At 44.6% G+C, this 20,403-nt stretch overlaps 1 protein-coding gene across 3 annotated transcripts in view; it reads left to right on the top strand.

The window, feature by feature from the left end:
* mgat5 (alpha-1,6-mannosylglycoprotein 6-beta-N-acetylglucosaminyltransferase) overlaps window positions 1-18,945 on the top strand; it is a 57,312-nt gene extending 38,367 nt beyond the window's left edge. For 2 of the 3 annotated variants that reach the window (XM_027016636.3, XM_027016637.3), the window contains 12 exons: window positions 1-71; window positions 160-321; window positions 1,525-1,694; window positions 2,763-2,897; window positions 3,660-3,793; window positions 7,585-7,718; window positions 9,817-9,966; window positions 13,939-14,085; window positions 14,639-14,755; window positions 14,915-14,989; window positions 15,234-15,391; window positions 15,734-18,945. The exon at window positions 1-71 is cut by the window's left edge and continues 1 nt beyond it. In XM_027016636.3, the coding sequence (XP_026872437.2) occupies window positions 1-71; window positions 160-321; window positions 1,525-1,694; window positions 2,763-2,897; window positions 3,660-3,793; window positions 7,585-7,718; window positions 9,817-9,966; window positions 13,939-14,085; window positions 14,639-14,755; window positions 14,915-14,989; window positions 15,234-15,391; window positions 15,734-15,932 (1,652 nt within the window). In that variant the 3' untranslated portion in view covers window positions 15,933-18,945. The remainder of the gene's footprint in view (window positions 72-159; window positions 322-1,524; window positions 1,695-2,762; window positions 2,898-3,659; window positions 3,794-7,584; window positions 7,719-9,816; window positions 9,967-13,938; window positions 14,086-14,638; window positions 14,756-14,914; window positions 14,990-15,233; window positions 15,392-15,733) is intronic. The other variant, XM_027016638.3, reaches the window with a different exon arrangement.
* The last annotated feature ends 1,458 nt before the right edge of the window (window positions 18,946-20,403 follow it).

Raw genomic sequence — 20,403 nt, 5'->3', positions numbered from 1 at the left:
TGGAGAACTGGTGCCCTCGTCTCCCCTGGAGAACTGCAAACCTTAACGATGACTCTGACAAAAAAGGACAGGTAATGTGTGTGTGTGTGCGTGCGTACTATACCTCACTGAGCGTTAGGGAGTTTGACGTGCGGTTTGACCGTGCTGTCTTGCGTGCAGTCGGATATCCGTACAAGCTTTGAGGAGCTCTATCATGTGATGTCACGGCGGGAGGAGTTCCGCTGGATGATGATGCGAATCAAGCGCATGGAGGAGCCGTGGGTGAACGCCGTGCGCTCGCTCGCCACCAAACAGGACCTGCAGACCCGCCGACGCAAGAAGGTACCGCCCCCGGCCCCACCCCCTCACTCTCTCTCACTCTCTCTACCTTTTCCTCTCTTTTCTCGCTTACTGGTCCTCCTCCCCTCTGCTGTGGTTTGGGATCTGGTGTTGCTCTAAGATCTGACGGAAGTCCAGAATGCTCCCACGGTCCCGGGCAGCGAAGCTGGAGCGCACGGTTTGGGTGGGTCGTGGACCTAATATCCTGTGGTCTTATGGTTTCACTGTAGGCCAAGTGTGTTAGAGGTGTTATTCTGAGAGGAATGTCAAAAGACCATTCTTCTATGTACCTGCCACCTTTTAATAATACACTCACTCTATTTCCACTCTGCTGTGACTGAATAATACACTCACACGTGCGCGTGTCACTCAGCACACGCACACACACACGATCTCCAGGACACTGTCTCCCCTGAGAGTAAGTGTGAGACCCTTCTCATTCACCTGCAGCCAATAGACTTGGAAAGGAACCAAACCCACACACACAGTCACATACACATAGGACACTCTCACTCTTTCTCAGAAGACACAGGAGATTGCCTAACTTTGATGAATCATTTTACAGAAACCTCTGAGATTTCTCTAAGTAAACATGGAGAGAGAGAGAGACCGACCTGATTGCTAGTGCCATCACTATCCACTTGGCTCTTTTCGCAGTGACTCCTAACCATGGATGTTCCGTACAACTTTCCAGAAGCTTTGTATAAGCCTTGTGCTCATAGAGATAATTGCCACAACATGAGTATTACAACCTGACACAGCTTCTCTGCTCCCCACATAAAGGACACCTGATATTAATTCAACAGCCCTAACGATTAGCTGAAAATGATACGAACACATGCGCGTGCACGCACGCACACAGTGGACAGGCCTTGCTCTGTATTGCTACTATAGCTGTATAATCTGAGACATGTCCCCTTCTCTGCCACTGTCAGCTTTTGTTCCCTCTCTTCTCCCCTCAGTAGGAAATGTCTTAAGAGCAGTACAAAGGGTCATGAGAGCAGTACAAACCCCCACCCCCCCACACACACGCCGGTTTTAATGCTACCTGTGTTTCCCCCCATGTGTTGACTGAGTAAACTCTTTTTGCAATAATGACTCAGAGCTGGGCTTGTGTGCTTATGTACGTCTGTGGATCACAACTGTAAAGAAATTAGGAAATTGCTTGTGTGTGTGTGTGTGTGTGTGTGTGTGTGTGTGTGGCAGATCCTGGTACACCTGGGCCTGCTGACGAAAGAGTCCGGCTTTAAGATAGCAGAGAACGCTTTCAGCGGCGGCCCACTAGGAGAACTGGTGCAGTGGAGCGACCTCATCACCACCCTCTACCTGCTGGGCCATGACATCCGCATCTCAGCCTCCATCGCTGAGCTCAAAGAGTGAGAGCACATACACACCCATCACCACCCTATACCTGCTGGATGGTGACATGTATCTCAACCACACACACACACACACACACACACACACCTCATCACCACGACTTCTGCATTTATCTCTCTCTCACTCTCTCTCTCACACACAGACACACACACACACACTCACACATCACCACTCTCTAACTGTTGGGTCGTGACAGAGCTCAGAGTGCGAGCGCGTGCACACACACACACACACACACACACACACCTTATCACCACGACATCTGCATTTTTCTCTCTCTCTCTTTCTCTCACTCACTCACACACACACACCTCATCACCACCCTCTACCTGTTGGGTCGCGACGTGCATCTCACCCTCCATCAAGGAGTTGAAAGAAAAAGCACACACGCGCGCACACACACACATGTGCATTTGAAAAACCTCTGTTTTTGTTTCTCTGGACAATAATCATAATTTCTCTGGAATTTTGACTACCTCTATGCCTTGTCCTATAGTACACTGTGGTTACTCCCTGAAATGTACTTCAGGAATGAAACAAAAATGTTTTTTACTTAAACACATATACCTATAAATAGTAAAGCCTGAGGAACTGTTAATTGTGTAATGATCGCTTAATCTTTTTTCAGAGCTGTACACACACACACACACACACACACACACACACACACACACACATTCGCGAGCACACACACTGTAATGATGTTAGCTGCCACACCTATAGAAGCAGAGCCTCAGTGAGTTGAAATGGCATAGGATTAGGCTCCTTTAAATATGCAAACATACATATTCAGTCTCTACATAAATATTCATACTGCATAGTTCTTCTTTTCTTTGCTCCCTTTGCTTTCTTTCTCATCATGTAGTTTTATTGTCATGCCCATTCTTTCCTATCCCCTTTCCCTTGTGTTCTCTCTCTCTCTCTCTCTCTCTCTCTCTCTCTCTCTCTCTCTCTCTCTCTCTCTCTCTCTCTCTCTCTCTCTCTCTCTCTCTCTCTCTCTCTCTCTCTCTCTCTCTCTCTCTCTCTCTCTCTCTCTCTCTCTCTCTCTCTCTGTGTGTCCTTAGGATCATGAAGAAGGTGATGGGTAATAAGTCCAGCTGTCCAACCCAGGGAGACAAGGTGGTGGAGTTGATCTATATCGACATCGTTGGTCTTTCTCAGTTTAAGAAGACGCTGGGCCCTTCTTGGGTGCACTACCAGTGAGTTAAACCCCATCACCATGTCAGTACAGTCACACTGTCCATTATGTCTGGATCAGAGTAAAACTCATGCCCATTACACATGCCTATGCCACTGACAGACACCTGAGTTTGAGCTGCATCATAATTACAAGAAGTATGTATTCAGCATCCCAATAGCAGTGTGAGCACAATTAATCGTCCCGCCCTTGTAGTCTCCGACAGCAGGACTGGACAGAGTTGATTACAGCAGGACTGGAGGGAATAGTTGCATGTTTCATAGTGAACCTCAGTGTGAGGTTCTGTAAGTCTGCATGTGAAGGAGTTGTGCTGAATTGAGTTTGTGCCTATGCTTAAACAAAACGTGTGAATTGCACATGCGCGATTCCCTGCTGGCTCTGCCGGTGTGCTGTGGGAAGTCTTGGAGCGCTGCTGGTAGGAGCATTGGTGTCCGGGCACTGGACAATTGTAACAAGTCCTACCTCCAAACATCTTGTGCTGTGTCTTTGTATCAGTTTAATCTGTTTTCTGCTGTAGGTAGGCATTGTAAACCCGTGATAGAAATTGTGCAGTGTCCTTCACACGATGGGATCAATGTTGGTTCTGATACTGGCAGGAGACTTTAGTGCCAGTTTGGGTGCTAAAGGCTGTACTAGCATCAGGTTTGGTATTAGCTAGCTAGCTATCAGTGGCTGTACTGGGGCATCTTGAATACAGTACTCTCTTACTCATAGCTTGGATGTATATAAGTAACTTGGTTCTGTGTGTGTGTGTGTGTTGCAGGTGTATGCTGCGAGTGCTAGACTCCTTTGGGACAGAGCCAGAGTTTAACCATGCCCACTACGCCCAGTCCAAAGGTCACAAGACACCATGGGGCAAATGGAACCTCAACCCTCAGCAGTTCAACACCATGTTCCGTAAGTGTCCACGTGTGTGTGTGCGTGTTTGTGTGTGTATGCGCACACGTGTGCATTTGCGTATGTAACCTTTCCATCTTATGCTCTGGCCTGTGAAATGTTATAGCCCCTGTGCGCACTGTGGGCTCATGTGGTGCAGGGGGTGAAAAGCCCCTTTGTGTAGTGGCTGTACGTGACATTCTCATCAGCTTCATGGTAGAGGGTTTGCCCTGAGTTTAGCACAGCGGAACACTGCCGTCATTCATTCACATATGCACGATACCCAACACGTCCCGGGTGTGGGTGTGGGTGCACAGTCTGTGTGTATGTATGTGACATGCCCTCCAAATCCAAGTTCCCACCTCAGGGCAGGTGAACTAAGTCATCTAAGATGATGACGTCGGCATACCTGTCCTGTATGACATGGTAGAATTTAAGAAAAATTGAGTAACTGTTTTCTGCTTTAATGCATTTCCACTGTAAGACAGGGCCTGGGTTTGTGTTTGATATCTCCTCTCTGTAAGACAGTGGTCGCCAACCAGTTGGATCGCCATCGACAGGTAGATCTCCCAAACACCCCATGCAAATCATGTCAGCTGTGTGTGTAATGCTACTGCTTTAGTTATCACGTTTACCATAGCTGCATCCCTCTGTATCAGTGATTATTTGCTAGCTAGTTACATATGGCTAGTGGGAGAATGAGGTTTTATTCATCAGGGTTAAGGACGGTGGCGGCTGGCCAAGAGTGGAAATTGGTATTTTCATTTTTTTAAATAAATATTTTAAAATGATCAATAACTACTACTTTTAAGTCTGAATGTGCTAAAAATGGACAGTAATGGATAGTATAGAAAATGCATTAGGGGACATTAGCTTGGTGGTTCATCCGTTCTCTCTTCTGGAGCGCTAGAAGTATCGCCCAAGTGTTAATGTATCTAATTTATAGCTAGATAACTTTTCAAATACAAGCCTTCTATTTCAGTTAACAAAATATTCAAATGTTTTTCTAATGATGCATACTGTACCTTTTATCTGAGCACATTAGAGCTGCAAGTAACGATAATTCATTTATTATTATGCTGTTGATTTTTAATGCAAATTAAAATGCTACTTCACAGAGCCCTAGTAGTTTTTGTCAAGTTGCATAGGGATGGTTGCTGAAACTGACTGTCACCAACAGCCCCACCTGGAGTATATTTCACCAGCCTCTCCACTGGTTAAGGACTGTTTGTGTGATGGCCTATGTCAACAGCGTGCAGCTTTGGCCAAAAGAGGTAGCTTGCCTTGGCATAGTTGATTAAAAAGAATTCAGTGCATGGAAGTGACATGCCATGAACCTCAGTGCTGTCTCATCAACCAAACCCAAATCCCACTTAAGCAAACAGGGTCACAGACAAGTAGTTAGTTTGCTTCATGTGGGGCAGAGGGTATAACAGCTTAGCTAATTCATTTACACAGAGGTTCATTTATTTTCCTGCCTGTCCAGAGAAATAGCCAGTGTTGTCATATAAATCTAGAATATAAGATCTTTGTCAATGCCTTTGTCCGGTAACTACAACTTAAAAATGTCGCTAGTTAACAAGACATAAGTCCTTCTAACTAACTAGGGTCAGGCATTAGGGTCAGTCAGTCTGCTGAGGAGTGAGGGCACACAATGGGCAGTCGCAGGCCGTCGCAGTCGCAGGCTGACTCTGACGTGGCTGCGTGATCATTCCTCTTCACCAACAGCACTTTTCATCTTCTGAGAGGTTCCTTGCCCACACATTCACGTATCTGCTTCCATCAGACCCTCTTTCACCAGCACGCGTATGTGCATGTCTGTTCCAGTGTAAACAGATCTGTGCGTGTGCATGTATGTGTGTTCTAGTGAGTGTGTGCACATGTGTGTGTTCCAATGTAAATGTATGTGCATGTCTGTTCTGACATAAAGGTTTTTTTTTTTGTGTGTGTGTGTGTGTTGGGGGAGAGGTCATGTGTGTGAAATTTATGTGTGAGACAGAGTGTGATAAGGAGTTGTGAGACAGGCGTTTGTGCAGGAAGTGTGAGAGGCTGTCAGAGGGTGTGAGCCAGGCAGAGTTTAATCACAAGGTGTGTGCATGCTATCATTCCATTCAGAGAGGAGGGCAACACTTAGAGTCCTGTAGAGCCTCATGTGAGGATGTGTGCGCACATACTTGTGCATGCGTGTGTGTAATTGCCTCTATTCCTTTAATTGATAATGAGAGGTGGGACTCCAGGAAGCTGAATGGGAGGCAACCGTTCTGTTTGTGTGGCCATTTCTGGTTTCCACACAAATTGCATTATAGGCCATCTGGGTTCTAAATCTTATTCTCCACCCTGATTGGACCTGATGGTTTGCAGTAACAAGGTGGTCCATATTATCCCTCAAGCCTGACTACAGCAGAACACACACGCACACACAGTCTCGGGCCTGACTACAGCAGAACACGAACGTGCGCGCACACACACACGCACACTGCCTCGGGCCTGACTACAGCAGAATATACATGCACGCACACACGCATACACACACATACACGCACGCGTGCGCACACACACAGAGCCTCAGGCCTGACTACAGCAGAACGCGCACGCACGAACGTGCACACATACACACACACACATACACACAGCCTCGGGTCTGACTACAGCAGAGTACACAACGCGTGCACACAGCCTCAGGCCTGACTACAGCAGAATACACAATATATACACACACACACACACACACACACACACACACACACACACACACACAGCCTTGTGCCTGACTACAGCAGAATACACGATACATACACCCACAGCCTCGTGCCTGACTACAGCAGAGTACACAGTACACACACATTACCTTGGGCCTGACTACAGCAGAATACATGATGCACGCACGCACACAGCCTCGGGCCTGACTACAGCAGAACACGCACGCGCACACACACAGCCTCGGGCCTGACTACAGTGTGCACGCGTGCTGTGCTCTGCACACACACACACACACACACACACACACACACACACACACACACACACATACAGACAGCCTTGGGCCTGACTACAGCAGAATACACACGCACACCACACATCCTTTGTGTGCCCATACACACAGATCCACACAGACTGGAGTGCTAGCCATAGCAGATTATATACACACACACACACACACACACAGGCAGTGTTCATATGTCCACTTCATCTGTCCACGTGCTTTCAGGTCTGTAGTGTTTGTCTCTGTGTATGTGGTGGTTAGGCCTGTCTGTGTGTGTGTCTGTGTGGGAGTGAGTGAGTGTGGGAGTAGTAGAAATCTTCATTCTGAGATTTAAAGTATCAGGCAGATGGTACTGAAGGGAGTCTCTGCCAGTACCCTGTTACCCAGGTGACCTTTGGACCCACTGTTCCCATGGTAACCACCCCTCACTTGGCAAAGTTGACATGGACTTGCTTACTCTTTTGCACTTGCTCAGTTTGAGCGCTTCAGCTTTCTGTCAGCTTGGCACTTCATGATATCTCTTCCCAAACAGCACACAGTGACATTCTGCATACACCCATGTCTGGATCACCCAGTCATGTCTTCATATCACCTGGTCTTCTGAATTACTGTCTTACCTATTCTTTGGCCAGTTTTGCTATTTGAACATTTTGAGCAATTCATGGATGTGGATTATGGAGTAATATGAAAAATGTAAGCTAACATGAACGGCCTTTTCGGCTTGGTTATGTGCCTTGTTTTCTGAGTGCTGGTTCAGTGTTCTCTGTCCTCTTTGATTGATTGGTTGGTTGTTACCTCCATTCTGATTGCGTATTGTTGTCTCCCACAGCTCACACACCAGACAACAGCTTCCTGGGCTTTGTGGTTGAGCAGCACCTGAATGCCAGTGACATCAGACACATTGATGACATCAAGCGACAGAACCAGTCTCTCGTCTATGGGAAAGTGGACAACTTCTGGAAGGTACAATGAGTTCAGCTTTCAAAGGATAGATTTCACTGTGTTAAGGTGGGGGTTGGTGTGGGTGTGGGTGTGGGTGGGGGGGTGTAAGCTATTCATCTCCAAATCGGCTACCCCCTCACTACCCATAGTCCGAATAGAGAGAGAGATGAGATGAGGGTGTGCAAGAGAGAGAGAGATAATATAGTGGGACATACCGACACAGACATAGACAGACAACTAGAGATCCACTGAAATTCTAAGATCCCTTAAAAAGAGGTTTCCATAGAAACAAAGATGAACACAGACCTGGAACCAGGAAAGGCTGTTTCTAGGCACTCTAGTGTGTGTGTGTGTGTGTGTGTGTGTGTGTGTGAGTGAGTAGAACAGAGGTGAGGGATAGCGCGCGTGTGTGTTTGCGCATGTGTGTGTATGTTAGTTAGAGAGCGAGCGCATGCAGGGTCATTTGGCCATAGATCACAGCACAGGCCTGCAGGCCTTTGAAATGCTAATAAAGACTGTTGCGCCCCCCCCCCACACACACACACGCACGCGCACATATACAACACAGTCTGTGGTACTGAGAGATAGGCTTTACAAAAGCGCTCAGTACTTATCAGTATTGTTAACTTGGCTTTGAATAAGAAAAAAATGGGTTTTCAAATCCGATCTCCGACACAGAGAAAGCGACATGTACCCGTGCGCACGTGCTCAGTCATGCGCGCACACACGTTCTTGCTCAGTACGCAGCTAGTGGCACCATTAATGCTGTCTGACTGTGCTGGTTTATAGCTCTATAAAGCTGCCTTATTCTCCCTGATTAAACCTCCCTCCAGAGACTCGTACACCGCCAGCCTCTTTTTTACACACACACACACACACACACACACACACACACACACACACACACACACACACACACACACACACACAGTGCATGCTCATGCACACAAAAAGTTTGTACTGTCTTTAGATTTGGGTTATTTTGGCTGCTCTTAGGTTTTGGGTAGTTTTAGGTGCTGTTGAGAATCTGATGGGAGCTTTTCAGCTTGATTGTGATTTGCTTGACCTGTGCTTCTGTAGTCTCAGCCATGTCTACATCTTGCACACACAGACAGACAGAGTTCTGATTGTGAATCATTAGCAGTCAACCCCCCCCCTCCCCCCAAAAAATGTCCTATCATTCCAGCACATGTTACATGACCAGGAAGGTTAGGCCAACTCAGGAAGACACTCAAGACTAACACACTATTGAATACAGTATATAGAAGCAAGTTGTAACACTGTGTATGCTTGTGTATGTGCGCACACATGTACAGCATACACGTGTAACTATTATGACTCATAGCCATCAGCCTCCTTCAACTCCTACGAATGCATCATAAAGAGAAATGGAGCACCGGATTTCACACTGTTCAGTGTGTGTACGTGTGTCATCTTTTTTAGCATTACACACATTTTTCTCTGATTGCGGTGATGAGATGACAGTATCTCTGCAGTTCTCACTCTCACAGTAAAGGAAAACAGATAATTGCGCCTCCTTCCTGCCCGTCACACTCCTGGTGTGTGCCACTGGCCATAAGCTGGTGGCCTTCATGTATGCCTGAGAAGTTCCCCATTTCATGAAAGCTACCCCTTTATGGGGTTACTGAATTTAAAAGATTCAGCTCAGGAATCACAAGTGTCTTTCAATGCAGGAATCCTGTGTTTGATTCATTGAAAGTATCACATTTGATTTAGTCCAGGAACTGATTCAGTATTTGATTTATTGTGGGGATCATGTTTAAATCAGTCCAGGAATCATGTAGGAATCACATGGGGTTGTGATGAAGACTACTAGTATGCCTCTCACTTAATCACTTTTTAAAACTGTTTCTTCCATCTAGACAGGTTTTTTTTTTGTGTGTGTCTTATTTTTATGAAGTTGATTTGGTATGAATGCTATTTGGCCTACTTTATTTTGTGATTAGTTTTGTGTTTTTGTTTTCTGCTTGTTTTCTGCTTGTGGCCTGTATATGGTTCATGTTGAGACCCCATGTGCAGGTTGTTTTTGTTGTGGACTGCTGCCTTGCCCTGGGTGTGCTGTGCTGTGCTGTTTACCAGTGCCGCTGCTCTTTACCAGGACAAGAAGAAGTACCTGGACATCATCCACTCGTACATGGAGGTGCACGGCACTGTCCACGGCACCAGCACCGTGCACCTGCCCGACTACGTCAAAAACCATGGCATCCTTAGCGGAAGAGACCTGCAGTTCCTCCTGCGAGAGACCAAGGTATGTGACCACACACACACACACACACACACACACACACACACACACACACACACACGCGCGTGTACAAGCAAACGTACACGTACACAAGTGACTTTCCGACTCTCTCTTTCTCTCCTTCACTTGGCCGCGTTCTCACGCGCACGCGAGAACACACTCACACTCGCACACAAAAATACACACACACACTTTTCCTGTCACTCATTGTTAGTTTTTTGGCTCACCCACAAAACACACCTGGCAGCACATGGGAATGTGCATGCACAAACTGAGGAGACTTTTATCAGACTGGCATTAGCCGCTCAAAAAGAACAGCTGTTATTGCTTACCAAAGTCAACGGTGAACCTTGCAAATATAAGGATGTACTTGTGAAGGTCTAAAAGAAGGATTTGTTTAAAAACACATTTTTTAAATGTTATTATTGTGAAGTATTCAGATTTTGTATGATAGAGTTGAATTAAAATTCAGGAAGGTTTTTTTTTTGTTTTTGTTTTTTGTTTTTTTTGTTTTTTTATTGAACAGAACAGAAATATGATTAAACACTACTTACAAATTGGCTTACCACACTTAACTGTCAACAGTGAAGCGTGGTCCTAATATTCTAATTGGCGTTCTTGATTGACAGCCCACTATCACAGACTCACAGCTTGCTATGTTAGACAAGCACAGTTGAATATAATGGCACATGCAGGGAGACTCGTACTAATAGCATCGCACATACACGAAAGAGATGATGAGTATACTGACACAAGTAACTCACAAGTTCAGGCAGCGTTTAAGCCTCATTCACGGGTGCTGACACACGGCTAGCTCTGTGGAGGGAGAAAAACTGCATAGTCTTCACTGCACAACACGGTCCCTTTGAGTAGTTAATGTGAGCGTGTCCGGATCTCACAGTTGTTTGGATGTGTGTAGGATTAAGTCATGATTCTACAAGATACAATCAGAAATGCAGACTGTGGGGGAGGGGCATCAGCTTTCTGACTGCTGAGAGTAAAGTTTATATAGGATTCACACAACATGAGGACTGCCCATTTACTGACCATATAAATTACATTCACTGGCTATTGGAATGGTATTCACAGGACAAATTTGTGTGTTATGTGCCCAGATCAGGGGTGGAGCTTGGATGCTCAGTACATGTCTAAAACCTACATTAACCAAATATATGTAACTGTAAATGTAACCCCAATAAAAAACTGCAGTTAATATTTGAACACTAATGCAGTAAAAAAATGTGGCTACTATTATAAAAAGGAGCGAAGGTATATGACCATTACTGTGTTTTTCATTTTGTTGTCCAACCAGAAATGTGTAATGTGATAAGCAGTGGTTGGACATCTTGAGTGTATCAGATTCTCGTCTGATTCTTTTCTTACTGACCTGAAAATCCTCTGCTTGGCTCCATGGAATCAGCCTGTCTCCCCTCAGCAGAGTGGGGAGATCTTTGGATGCAGCACGTTGGCAGTTTATACTTTTAAAGAGCAAAAACAGAGATAAAAATGACCAAAAACTGTATAACTTTTGTTAAATGTAAAAGGATGCGTGATGGTTTTACAAATACTGCTTTGTGGAGGCTTCTTTGCATAGTTGGCCATGGATGCTCGGCAACCACTGAAGCTCTGCTAGAGGCACAGATGGTGGGTGTACATTATATCCTCTAACTGTGGTCGGTGCTGCTGATGGAGCAGCTCTAGGTGTAGCTGTCCCTGAGATCCACCATGTTCCTCTGACTTCTGCTGTAGCCCTAAGAAGCTTTTGCAGTTGTTTGTGCATTACAGTTGTGCTTGTGCTTTACTGCTGTGAGAACTTGATAAGCTCAGTGAAGGAGACTGTCATTGAGGTTACCTTGTGCTGTTTAGTCAACAGATGTTACAAATCACCTCATCTTCCCTTTCATATCGCACTGCAGTTTGCTTACAATGTTAGAACCTCATCAGAAGTCTGCAAGTTCGGCTGCTTGGGAATATCCGTGAATGATGTACTACGTAAATGCATATGCAATAGCTGCGAATGCATGTGTATGAGCTGGGCTAACACTTAGTAAGCCTCATTTGCATAGTATAGCAAGGAAATGAAAGTGCAAGAAACACTATTATACCTACGTCCCTCTCATTCTCACTACCTCGTTCTCTGCCTCTCAATCTCTGTGCCTCTCTTTTCGCTCTCTCTCCCCCCCCCCCCCCCCCCGTTCCTCTCTTTATCACTCCTCTCTCTCACTCCCGCTATCATAAGTTGACCTTCACGCTATTTTCCGGGTGTGATTACCACATGTGATGTGTTATTCGTGCTGTGGTGAGTGTGGATGATGTAATGAGCAGTCACTCGAGCTGAGGGGTGTGGCTACAGTGGTCATGGACACACTCCAGAGGTTCACCATGCTGTCCTGGTGTGCTTGTCTCCAGTTCCTCTGAAGGTTGGTCTGCTTAACAGTTAACTGTCTGCTCAGCCACTGTTAACTCTTATTCCAACTCCCAGGAGCGCAGCTTCCACTACAGAACCCTGCACATTGCCTGTCTGTTATTTACACAGCATACACTTTGTTAGCAAGGCAATAACCCTCAGCCTCGTCATAGTTCTGTATCAAGAACGCACACATTTGGTGCTGCCGTTTTGGTGTCAGGTTTAGTAGAATGTTCACCGTATAGGGATGGGGTCATGGTTCTCTGTCTCTCTCTGCCCTCCCCAGCACTGCTGTAACTGTCAGTAGACCGAGTGGCACAGACTGCTATTAATAGCACCTTTTTCCTTTTCTTTATATCTTCACACCTCCTCCTTATCTCGGAATGGTGGCTCTATACTGCCCCCTGCTGATATTAGTGTTTATTAAGCCTGCATGGGTTGATTCTCAGAGACACAGGCTTGCTGGTTACAGGCCTATGACTGGATAAATGCAGTCTTTGATTACAGTAAATGTTGGTCTGTTTGTCAAGGCTTATGTATGCAACACTTGGGTTTCATTGCTGTTTTATGTGTGCTTATTGTGATCTGATGTTGTATGTTTCTTGTGTACTTACTCCTGGTGCATGCGCGCGTGTGTGTGTGTGTGTGTGTGCGCGCTCGCGCGTGTGTGTCATGATGCCCTGGCTGTATTCACTGGCCTGGGGACATGTGGTTGTCTGTCCAGTAGAGCACAGGCCCTGCTTTGTGCGCTGTGTAGCGCGGCGCTAAGTTAGCGGCACAGCACTGCCACAAACGGACGATTGTGGCCATCTCCTTATCCCCCCTTCCACACCCGGTCAGGCAGCACGATCTGAGCCTTCTCAAATATTTGCTCAAGCCTTGGTGCTGAATAAGAGTGTTGTATGAGATTAGCCCTGTGATCTGGCCGAGGGCTCAACACAGGAACACTCCTGCCTGCTGTACTCACTATGCATTTCTTGCACGGTTGTACTTTTGGTTCTTGTCACTTTCTGGGGGCTGGGGGGGGTTCTGTGTTGTTGCACTGGATCGTCAATGCTTTGTGGCTGTCTGCCAACCTATAAAACACTCATAAAATGTGGATGATTTTAAGTTAATTTGAATCATTGAATTTAATGTAATTAACTTTGTAATTAACATCACAAACGTTTAGGTAGTGAGGCTGTGTGGATCATACAGACAAGTTTAGAGTCAGTTTGGTGAAGGGGTTGTGTCTTTTTCAGAGGAGCAAACATATTACTCAGATTTGTATTACTTCATTATTACACAGACTGTTATCACAGACCTCATGCCAGCTGAGTCTGGTTAAGACTAGTGTTAAAGGAAAGATTTCTGCAGGACTAACACTACTATTGACAGCCTATTTGTCACGAAAATGAGATTATCCCCACTGGTCCCTATTAGATTTCAGTCCGTATATGCCCCCTACTTCAGTGGAGAGACATATGCCTTTGGAGCAGACAAGTCCAGCTTCTCTGCTGGCGCAGAGTAGATGTGAATACTTGACACACTGCAATATTTTAATTTGTTTCTCACTTTCATTCCTTCAGTTGTTTGTGGGGCTGTCTTTCCCCTATGAAGGCCCTGCCCCTCTGGAGGCTATAGCCAATGGCTGTGCATTCCTGAACCCAAAATTCAGTCCACCCAAAAGCAGCAAGAACACAGATTTCTTCAAGGGCAAGCCCACTCTGAGAGAGGTATGGCCATCTCTCTGTCTCTCTCTCACACCACACACACACACACACACAAAACCTACCTTTAGTAACAAACGGGTGTTTTGACACACACACGGCACACTCTGTGAGAGGAAGGACTGTTTCACACACTGGGGCAACTTTGGGAGATGTACAAGCAATTCACAAAAATAAACACACAGCTCACTCTGATGGAGGAACAGGCATTTCATACACATACACGGCCAACCCTGAGAGAGGTGTGGGTGTTTTTTCTCTCTCTTACACACACACACACACACACACACACACACACACACACACACACACACACACACACACACAGCCCTTTCTGAGAAAGGTGTGGGTGTTTCTCTGTCTCATGCTCACACACACACGCATCCATGGAGAAATGCTCTAGTAGATGATGTCATGCCTGGTTTGTTATAGAATTGTTTGATATAGTCTTCTGGCTTTTGGATGTTTTATGTGGGTAGGATTTAAAATGTTGCTGTGTGTGTGTGTGTGTGTGTGTGTGTGTGTGTGTGTGTGTGTGTGTGTGTGTGAGTGACTGTAGCTAACTTCCCAGCACCCGTATGCTGAGGTGTACGTTGGCCAGCCGCATGTGTGGACTGTGGACATCGACAACCCTTCAGAGGTGGAAAGAGCTCTCAGAGCTATTGTTAGTCAGAAGGTACACACACACTCACACATGGACACATTTACCACAAGCACACACGTTTACAGAAGTTCATTCACAGTAAATGTTAGTTGCATTAGTTCAAGTATAATACCCACTGCTTTGATACAGTTGAAATTTGTAAATGGGTGTGTGTGTGCGTGCGCGTGTTAGAATGAGCCGTATCTACCCTACGAGTTCACCTGTGAAGGCATGCTGCAGAGGGTCAACGCCTTCATAGAGAATCAGGTACACCTGTTCAGGGTGTGGGTGTGTGTCTCAGGATAAGGATATGGTTTATGTGAGTGTGTGGCTTGTTATTGGGGTATGTGTGTAGCTTTTGCTGTGGGAGTTTATAGTGGTTTTTGGCTGTCTATGTCTCACTCAGGGATGAGATATGGCATAATATTAAACCTGTGGGTGTGAGAGGATAGAATTGTGATGACACTCTTCCTTTCTCTCTCCCTCGCTCTCTCCCTCCCTCCATCTGTAGGATTTCTGTCATGGCCAGGTCATGTGGCCACCCCTCTCGGCTCTGCAGGTGAGACTGGCTCCAGCAGGGAAGTCCTGTAAGCAGGTGTGTCAGGAAGAGCAGCTGATCTGCGAGCCATCCTTCTTCCAACACCTCAACAAAGACAAAGACCTGGCCAGGTAAGAGTGCACGCACATGCACACACACACGTTCATACACATTCACCAAAACATTTATGCATACACATACTCCAAAAGTTATTCATTGCACAGGTTTAATTATTTAAATATTTAACACACATTAGGATTCACTTAGTCATTAAGTGCTCTGCGAAAGAGTGAGAAATCCAAACCCATGTCTACACTGGCCAGCAGAGGGCAGTGTTATGTTGACAGAAGGCATTTACGTTGTGTTATTCCCCACTACCTTGTAACTCTTCTCTTATGCCATAAGGGGGCATTGCAGACAGCCTGTAGAAGCTTCTCCTCTGACTCTCTACTGTTCACTGTCCCCGTGCGCAGATTCGGCGTGGACTGCAGGACAGTGGAGAGCGCGGGGGACATCGTGGTCCCTGCGTACAGCGAGTCTGCTCACCACTGTGTGCTGCAGGCCGACCTACTCCTGTTCAGCTGCGCAGGGGCCCACGGCTCACTGCAGAGGGTCTGCCCCTGCAGGGACTACATGAAGGGCCAGGTGGCCCTGTGCAAGGACTGCTTATAACACACACACACACACACACACACGCATGCGCACTCGCCACACACTCGAGCATTTCTTCTTGAACTCATGAGTGTGGTGCAGTTCCCATGATTGTCTCCAGGATGTGTATGTCTGTGTGATTGTCCATGTAGTGATATGTTGCAGGTGGCATTACACACATGCACGCGCACGCGCACACATCACACACACACACATTCGCACACACATATGCAATGCTGCCTGTTCCAGTGGTGGGATAGGAGGCTGGTGCCTCAGAACTTTGTCTGTCCACACAGAAAGCTTGACCTCATGCTACCTAAATCCTTCAAGCAGCTAGTTACACCTGAACATCACACCTCCTGAAGACCATGGACGAGCAGGACAACAGGATGAGCATCACGTACCGAAGTACATTTGCCAGACACCTGAAACACTTGCTCTTTTTTGTCAATGCATTTCTTTGAAGCAGAAATGTGGCAAACGGCGCGATAAACAGATGCTGCTCAGTGAGTGACTGCCAGAGCTGAGGGTACGCTGGCCAACTCTGCCCAGAATGAGTGCTCAGCACTGCCCAGAACTATAAAGACAGCAGTGCGTCTCTTGTAAGAGCAAAAAACTGGCTCCCTAATCCAAATCCAGTCCTGGATTTCACAATCATCGGTAGTTAGTGGAATAGTTTGTATAAATCGTCATCACACACACGTCATCACACTTGCTTCTTTGGTGAAAGGAGGGGAGATAATCTACTAATATGTACATGCGTGGCACACTTTCTGGTATGACAGTTCTGAAAATGAAAATGTGTCGGGGGGGGGAGAGACCATAACAGGTGAAACCAGAGAGATGGAGAGGAACAGGAGAGAGGAAGAAGAGAGGAAACACTGAATCACTGCTTTTTTAATTTAATCATTTGATTTTGTTTCCAACTCTTTTTGTGGAAAAATTGAAATGGCCTGAAATACTTGAAGAGGCATGCAGGGAATCAGAACTCTTCACTGCCCCCTGTGTTCATGGAGGTGATACTGCAGTGTGGTCTCCTCTCTTTCTATCTGTCTCCATTTTTCCTACCTGCTGTCATCACAGGACCAGTCAGCCCAGACAGGACTTAACCACCCCCCCCACCCCCAGGTCACTCAGGAAGGGGATATTACAGTGAACTCCCCTATCTGTGGAGACAGCGTGGACAGAGGGCCATCTATGTTAGAGAGAGTTTTGAAACTGTCAGTGATACTGCTGCAGCACTATAAAACAACTGCCAGTAAATAATATATTGGTCACACACAAAACACACACACACGCACAGAAAGAGAGAGACTTCAGAAAGCATACACAGACAGGTTCCTGCATCACAGACAGGTTCGGCTAGACCCAGGGCATGTAGGAATGTCCTTCCTCTGGCCTTGATCTGCACATGGCTTTGTGCCCATTGACAGAATCATGTTAAAATTAGATTAATTAAAAAAAAAAATGTTTTGGGGTATATTTCTGTAACACATATGGAAACCTGTACATGTGTACATATTGTAGGCAAAGGATCACCACTTTTACATCCTTATAAAACTCCCTTCTGTTGTTGAGGTTGTTTTTAACTTTTGTTCTGAACTCTGAGTTCCTCATTCTCTTGCAAAGCATAAAAAGCATAATAAACCTTTTGTTTTGTTTGGACTGAAAATGCACTATCTTAATATTTTATTTACTGATAACCTGTCACCAGATATAACAACACTGTACAAATGTTAAAAAATGTTGTTGTTGTTTTTTTTTTAATTTATTTTATATATAGAACTTCTGTCTGGTTATTTTTATTTTTTATTTATAGAGAAATGATTTTTCTTTACAGAGGGAAATATTATTTATCAGAATAAAGTCTGCTTAAAGTATGCTTAAGTGCTTGTGGTCATCCAGGAAAACATCTGTACATGACACTGAGGACAAAATTGCACAAAATACCTTTAACTTCTGTTAGGCTGCAGTTGGAATTTGGTGGGCCAGTTGCCTGTATTGTTTTTTAACCTTTGAAAGCTACTTTTAAAATGTTGGTTTTCAGGAGGCCTCTAAAATGACCTTTCAGAATTGATCCAGAGCACATTGTATGATTTCATACCCCACACACACACACTCGCACAGTTAGTTGGTGGTTGTTTTTCTGGACCCTCAGTGTCCCTGTCCTGAATCATGTCTCCACATGTGGTCCAGAACAAGCCTCAGTTGAAGTTTTTTTCCACCTGATGTCAGATTTCTGTTTATACATTTGTAAATATAGGTGCGTCTTTCAGAGTTTTGACCTTATTTCTAACTTATTTTACTTCTGAGCTGGTGGTAATTTTCTCTCTTTGTATATAACATGGTCGCTAGCCAAACTGCTGTTTTCAGTTTTGTTCATGATGTGCCTTCTGATGATTAGTAGACACATTATTTGTGTCTAAAGAGAGAACGAGAGAAATTAGTTGTGTAGTTAAAAGAATGATAGCTTGCAGTCAATGCCGTTTAATCAAAACAGCAAGAATAGTTAATAGTTGTGAATAAAATAGTTTTGCCAAACATTTTGGTGGTGGTTTAAAAAAACCTTGAACAATTAAAATGTCTAGTTTAGTATGGTCATGAAGATGTGTTTACAGCTCTGGATATACGAAAGGTTCCCTTGTGTAGAAGAGGTTTTGCGTTTGTGAGGCAAATGCAACAAATTAGCTTTGCTGTCTCTAGACAGTCCCTAAAGCTTCATTATGTTAGAAAGGCATGGAGGTTAGTAATATTGTCACAGTAAGTATTGTGTTGTTGGAAATGTATTCTAACAGTGCTCCTAAACTTGGGCCTTTTTTTGTTTTTGTTTTTTCTTTTTGGACATGTGCTCACATCATGTGCTAACCTGTCACTCTTTAATTTTCTCTAGAACATTTTATGTGGATAATGATAGAAAAGAATCTTATTAGAGAACATAGTGAAGGAGAAGAAAAACACGTTTCCTTTACATTGTTTTTGAATAAGCAGGATATATCTTTATTTTTCAATAAACCTTTTTCTGTGACAACAGAAATTTGTGTGAATATCTATTTGTACTCCACTTTTGCAGTGTGTGTGTATAACACCACATTCTCACCACATCCTGGTCCACTGGCCTGTTTACACTGGAGCAGACTTGTAGGGCCCCATGCCAGTGTCTATGCTATGTCACGCTCTAATGGGAATCCAAACCAAGATGCCATCGGGCTGATCCTGTACAGCCTGCCTGAGTGCTTTACAATAGAAACATCAGACAATATTCACAAAGATCAATTAGTCATGTAGAATAGTGTAAGTTTGAGCAGGCGAACTGGGTGGTGTGTCTGTCAGGGGCCCAAGAACGCAACAGTACTGCAGCACAATAAAATGTCCTCTACGAAAATAAAAATCTGCAAAAATGAGTGAGACTCTATTAGCTTGTACAGACAGCAGCCTATACAGACAGGCAGTGTTTACACCGAAAAGCAATGCAGTGTGTTACCGTTGGCATAAAATGCAGAACACTGTATTGTACAATGCTACTTATCACTAGTGCACCTATCTCCACTAAATATATTTGCTACATCAGACGCTTAATTAAAAACTGGGAAAAGGTTCCAACTAAACATTTAAAGATCCATTTTTAAAGGCTAAAATTACAGCAGTTTACACTAATACTTCAATGAGGACCCTCCCATCTAGGGTTGAGGTTCTTTCCAGTGTCTACTGCTGACGTTACATCTTAGCCCTCGACTCTTAAAGGGACGTTCCACACGCTTGGAAGTCCAACCATGTGTACAGTTCAGAAGATTTTTGCTAAAACATGCTGTTGCTAGACTAGCTAGGAGTAGTGGTCATGTGACTTGATTATTCTCTAATAAGCTTGTGAATGTCATCTTCAGTAGAAAGAACCTTTCTACTTTCCACTAACTACCTGAGAACCTGAGAGTTCTTCAGTAGTCTTCCAAACTCATTCCACATGGAAAGGTAGAAACTGCATTATGGGCTTTGCCAGGAACACACCTTAAAAAGTGTGTCAGAAAAAATGCACTCTTTAACACAGTTCTCACAGCTCTCTAACACGCACATCTCTTTAACACACAGCTGGATAGTCACATTACTGTACAGACACTTGTATTCACTCCATTTCTATTAAAACTACATTTCAGTAAGAGTTTCAGATTACAAAAAAAATTAAAATCTTGCTTCTAAATGGTCTATAACACACAAAAGTACTGTTCTAATAAATATGGCCAGCTACTAATCCTAGTATTGGCAAATGATCTATCATAGGTATCTACATTATTCCTTATCAATTCCTGCACAAAATATCATTGATATTCATTAATAAATTAGGACACTATAAATAAATCTACATTAATAAACATTGATTTATGTTTCTTCAGAACATAAAATATTTCTCCATCTGCACATATTTCTCCAATCTGCATGTTAATGTAAATATTTAAGTGACTCTATTATGTACAAGATTAAATAAGGTTTGCGCTGCTGT

The sequence above is a fragment of the Electrophorus electricus genome, chromosome 23 (assembly GCF_041902795.1).
Source record: "Electrophorus electricus isolate QZ-2024a chromosome 23, ASM4190279v1, whole genome shotgun sequence".
NCBI classification, from domain to species: Eukaryota; Metazoa; Chordata; class Actinopteri; order Gymnotiformes; family Gymnotidae; genus Electrophorus; species Electrophorus electricus.
Note: the sequence above shows the minus strand (reverse complement) of the source record. Positions and strands in the feature narration are given on the sequence as shown.